At 38.2% G+C, this 4304-nt stretch overlaps 1 protein-coding gene across 1 annotated transcript in view; it reads left to right on the forward strand.

Annotated features, from left to right (window-relative positions):
* proca1 (protein interacting with cyclin A1) overlaps positions 1 to 4006 on the forward strand; it is a 5208-nt gene extending 1202 nt beyond the window's left edge. Inside the window, exons 2-4 of the mRNA XM_043718487.1 lie at positions 197 to 329; positions 695 to 829; positions 2635 to 4006. Of these exons, the coding sequence (XP_043574422.1) occupies positions 197 to 329; positions 695 to 829; positions 2635 to 3748 (1382 nt within the window). The 3' untranslated portion in view covers positions 3749 to 4006. The remainder of the gene's footprint in view (positions 1 to 196; positions 330 to 694; positions 830 to 2634) is intronic.
* The last annotated feature ends 298 nt before the right edge of the window (positions 4007 to 4304 follow it).

The raw sequence follows: 4304 nt of genomic DNA on the forward strand, positions 1-4304 counted from the left end.
TCATTGTCCACATCCCCACTCATCTCTCCCCCTCCCACCGTTATCCCTCCTCATTGTCCCCATCCCCACTGCTCATCTCTCTCTCTCCCCCTCCCATCCTGTTATCCCTCCTCCTTGTCCTCGTCTCTATCTGAGCACTGTTGTAATTGTATTTGATTTTCTTTCCTTGTTTTCCCCCCCCCAATTCCAAACCCAGGTGAGTTCGCGGAGACAGATAAATGCTGCCGGGAGCATGACCACTGCGAACATGTCATCCACCCTTTTGCCTATTCCTACGGCCACAGGAACTTAAGGCTGTACACCCTCAGCCACTGTGACTGCGACACAGAGTAGGTAACACCTATCCGGGGCCCCTGCTGGGTCTGTTCACTCAGGAAGTGGAAGTGTGTGTGTTTTGGGATAAGTGTTTGGACAGGGGAAGTAGGTAGATATGCCAGGAAGTGCTACCTTTTGACCAGAAGTTTTGGCAAATAACAGGAAAGCCAGGGACTCCAGAACTTTGGATGTTTTCTGCATTGAAATGCTACATTTAGTTGCTGTAAATATAAAAAATTGGAAAATACTGAAATCACTAGTTTCAGGAACAATTTAAAAGGGCTAATTTAAGCAGGAGTTAAAATGTAAAGATGAAGTGACATCTTTTTACTGTGCTCACTCTTCCTGTCCCTTGCTCTCTCCTTGTTTCTCCTCACAGGTTAAAGAGGTGTTTAAGAAAAGTTAACGACACATCCTCCATGGTTGTGGGACAGGCATTCTTCAATGTGTTAGAGGTCCCCTGCTTTGACCTAACCTACAAGGAGCAGTGTGTTGAACGATATTGGTATGGCTGGTAAGTTTGCTTTTAACAATCACAATGTTGTAAATCAAGCAACAAACAGACTGAGCAGTGGAAACAGCAGACACTCAGCTCTTTCCATTTTATGATTTCTCATAACCTGTACAGTCAGTTTCACCATCATGGGCTATCAATTCAAATAATGTATGTATTAATGAGCCATATGCAAATTCATCACACACAACCCTTGATTTTCCAAGTACCTTTATTTTATAAAGAGTAATAGACTGAGCCAAGATTTCCTCTGCACCACACTTGTTTTGGGATCATAATCCTCTACTTTCTAAATAATCTGAAGGGTTAACACAGGAGTTATTTTCCCTTTCACCAATTTTAATCTGTTTGTTTTAAATTACAAATAGACATGAAGGTATAAATGTAATCTTATCCTTGGTCCTCATGGACAAGCAGCCCCTGGGTGGCATTATCCAAAAGCATAGCGTTCATTTTTATATGCTAACAAAAGCCAGCTGTCCCTCGCCATTACCTCTCCTGAATCCTCCACTTGCCAAGTTATTAGACTACTCAATGCTGGGTGAGTGACAGTTTCCTCCAAATGTCCTCCTTTTAGTCTCTACTCCTAATTCCATTCCCTAGCTACTAATCCAGTTCTCTCCCTGGTAACTATGAAACTAAACCAAACGTTTTACAACCTCAGTGTGATAACTGTTAAATGAGCTTCTGATAATCACAAAAACCATTTCTAATGAAAATCTTTCTTTCCATCCCTGTAACATTGCCAGATTTTGCTCATATCTGAGCTCATGTGAAACTTTTATTTATGCATCTATAATCTTTAGACTTGAAAACTCCAATGCAATTCTGGCCTGTCTCCCACATTGTACCCATAATCTTGACCACATCCAAACCTCTGCTACTTGTGTCCTAACTCTCACAAAACCCTTTCGCTTATTATCCTTGTGATGACTGAGACACATTAAATAAAGGTATTACTTTAATCAAAGTAAAATTTCATCTTTGTTTTCAAAGCACTCCACAGCCTTGTCCTCTTTACTCGCCTCTTGTTTACAACCTGCTGCAATAGCTATGATCATTTGATTTTGGTCTTGTGCATCCATTGATGGCACTGATCCCTAAACTCAAACTTCTGCCCACACCTCTCTACTTCTTTACTGTACATTCTTCCTTTAGCATTCTCTTTAAACTAAACACTAAGCTTTTTGCCTTCTTACCTATAATTCCTGTAGTAGCTGAGTCTCCTACGAACTGAAACAGTTTCAGATGTCTTATATTTGTATAGCACTTCTAACATAAATTGTTGTTATTATTGTGCATACTTTTTCCTGTGCTTCATAACTAGACAATGACTTCTATGGTTATATACCAAACCCAACACAATTACACAGAATTAGACTTTGAGCATTTTGAAAACAACATTTTGTAGATAGTTAATGCTTTCATGTTTTCAGTGCCCATTTTAAATAGTTAATTCATATTTAAACAAACTTGTAATGGTTATTTTTGAAAAGAGACTTGTGCAGAACTTTTATTTCTAAATTCCACTTACTGTTGACCAAACCATAACAACAACTGGTTCATTCAGTTCATGTCAGTTAATATGGCACTACATTATTTCAGAAATCAGTTAAAGTATCAATCCAGATTTGTGGTTGTAAGGGAAAGATTACACTTATTTTATACTCCAGAAAATTTTTTTTAGCCAACAGTTTTCATGTGTCTGTGGTTTGGACACTGGTAAAACTATAAAATGATGGGACAATAGTGTGGAATCATTCAGGGTTTAAGAGGTTTCAATTATTTCTGTTCATATCTAAAAGGTGTAAGAAGTATGACCATGTTCTGATCGCTGTACCCAGGGAGTCTGGGCTTTATGATTATGGAGGAGAATTGATTGATCTTACAGTGACGCAGAATCCAGCTTCAGACAGCTCAACATCATTTTCTTCGATAAGCAACATCCCATCTTTTACAGCAGCTCCAGAAACCTCTAAACCAGGAGCTACATGGCAACAGTCAACACTTGGCCAAATGTTTCATGCGGCAGAAGATGTCCTCAAAGTCATGGCTTCTGTCACTCCAAGTTCTGCCCCTAGTACTGTACCTAGCCCTGTGAGCAACACTGAGAACAACAAGACCCATGTTCCACTGGACAAAGCCAAGAAAAAGAAAGGAAGGAAAAGCAAGAAGAGAAGAAAGGGGAAAGGGAGGAAGAAAAATCGCAAAGCGAAACTCTATTCCAAAACCACCGAGACAACTAATGTATTGCCAATTCTTGAAAAGAAAATTCCGAACAAGGAGAACTATTTCACTGAAATAGAGAAGATTAGAAATAATGAATTTAACCATCTTTTTGACAATTCTCTGGATTTAGGGATAAAAGAAAATGCGTTTAATGATGTTATGAATGATGAATCTTACAGAATGGATAGCTTCAGACAGGTTTATCAGATGCCTTCTGTGGCTGCAACCAAACCTATTCATAGATTTCAAAGTTATGGAGATGAAAATTTTATACCTCTTGCATTTACACAAGTTCCTAATTCTGAATTCTATAGTGAGGGTGTGACTGCCAAATCACTGCTTAAGTTACAGGATGCACATCAGCTCCATAGAGAAGAAGCATTTACACAACCACCTACAAAACCCAGTCATGATTCCCACTTCAACAAACAAATTTCTGTTTTAACAGTGCTTTTGTCTGGACAATATAGAGCCGAGGTGTCTACTCCACTAACTGTTCAGAAAAAGCTTAAAGTGGCTACAAACGTTAAGCTGAAAGCAAACCAATCAGCTCCTCCCTCAGAAAGAAAAAACAAAAAGCCACGACGTAAAAGGAAGGGCCGAAGGAGGAAGCATCAAAAATCTAAAGCAAGCAAGCTGATTTTACCAACAGCTTCTAGCAAGACTAGTCATGATATATTCATTAACTAGGAATGCATATTAAAGTGTGTCATGCATATAGCTATCAAATGACAATTTATAAAAACTTTGTGACTGCAGAAAATGTCTGACTATACAATGTAATTGTGAGAAAGTTAGCTTCCTGAAATAGACTCAGTGTATATATTGAAGTTTCTTATTGTTCAGAATTGGTTCATCTGTTGGACCATGATTTGTACCAATGGACCCAAATACACCATAGAAAGAAACCTTTTATAGTTTAATAAATCTAATACCTTTCAGACATAATTAACTCAGTATGTTTTCTCTACTCAATGTAGGTTTGAATGTATTCAGCTATTGAATCCTATTCAGCTGGGTTCAACTTGCCTCTTCAAATAATTTCAACAAATTACAGAATTGTACTGTAATGGTGAAATGACTCATTTACAAATGAATGATAGCGATATTACTAAGAGTGCTGGGATTTACTTGAAATATCAATATGTGTGAATTGACAGAATTGAGAATTGTAACTTCTGGCCAAGTTCAGATGTAAAACCTAGTATTGGTGATTGTGCACTGCAAGAGACATTTTGTCTTTCAA

The sequence above is a fragment of the Chiloscyllium plagiosum genome, chromosome 28 (genome assembly GCF_004010195.1).
Source record: "Chiloscyllium plagiosum isolate BGI_BamShark_2017 chromosome 28, ASM401019v2, whole genome shotgun sequence".
In the NCBI taxonomy this organism is placed as follows: Eukaryota; Metazoa; Chordata; class Chondrichthyes; order Orectolobiformes; family Hemiscylliidae; genus Chiloscyllium; species Chiloscyllium plagiosum.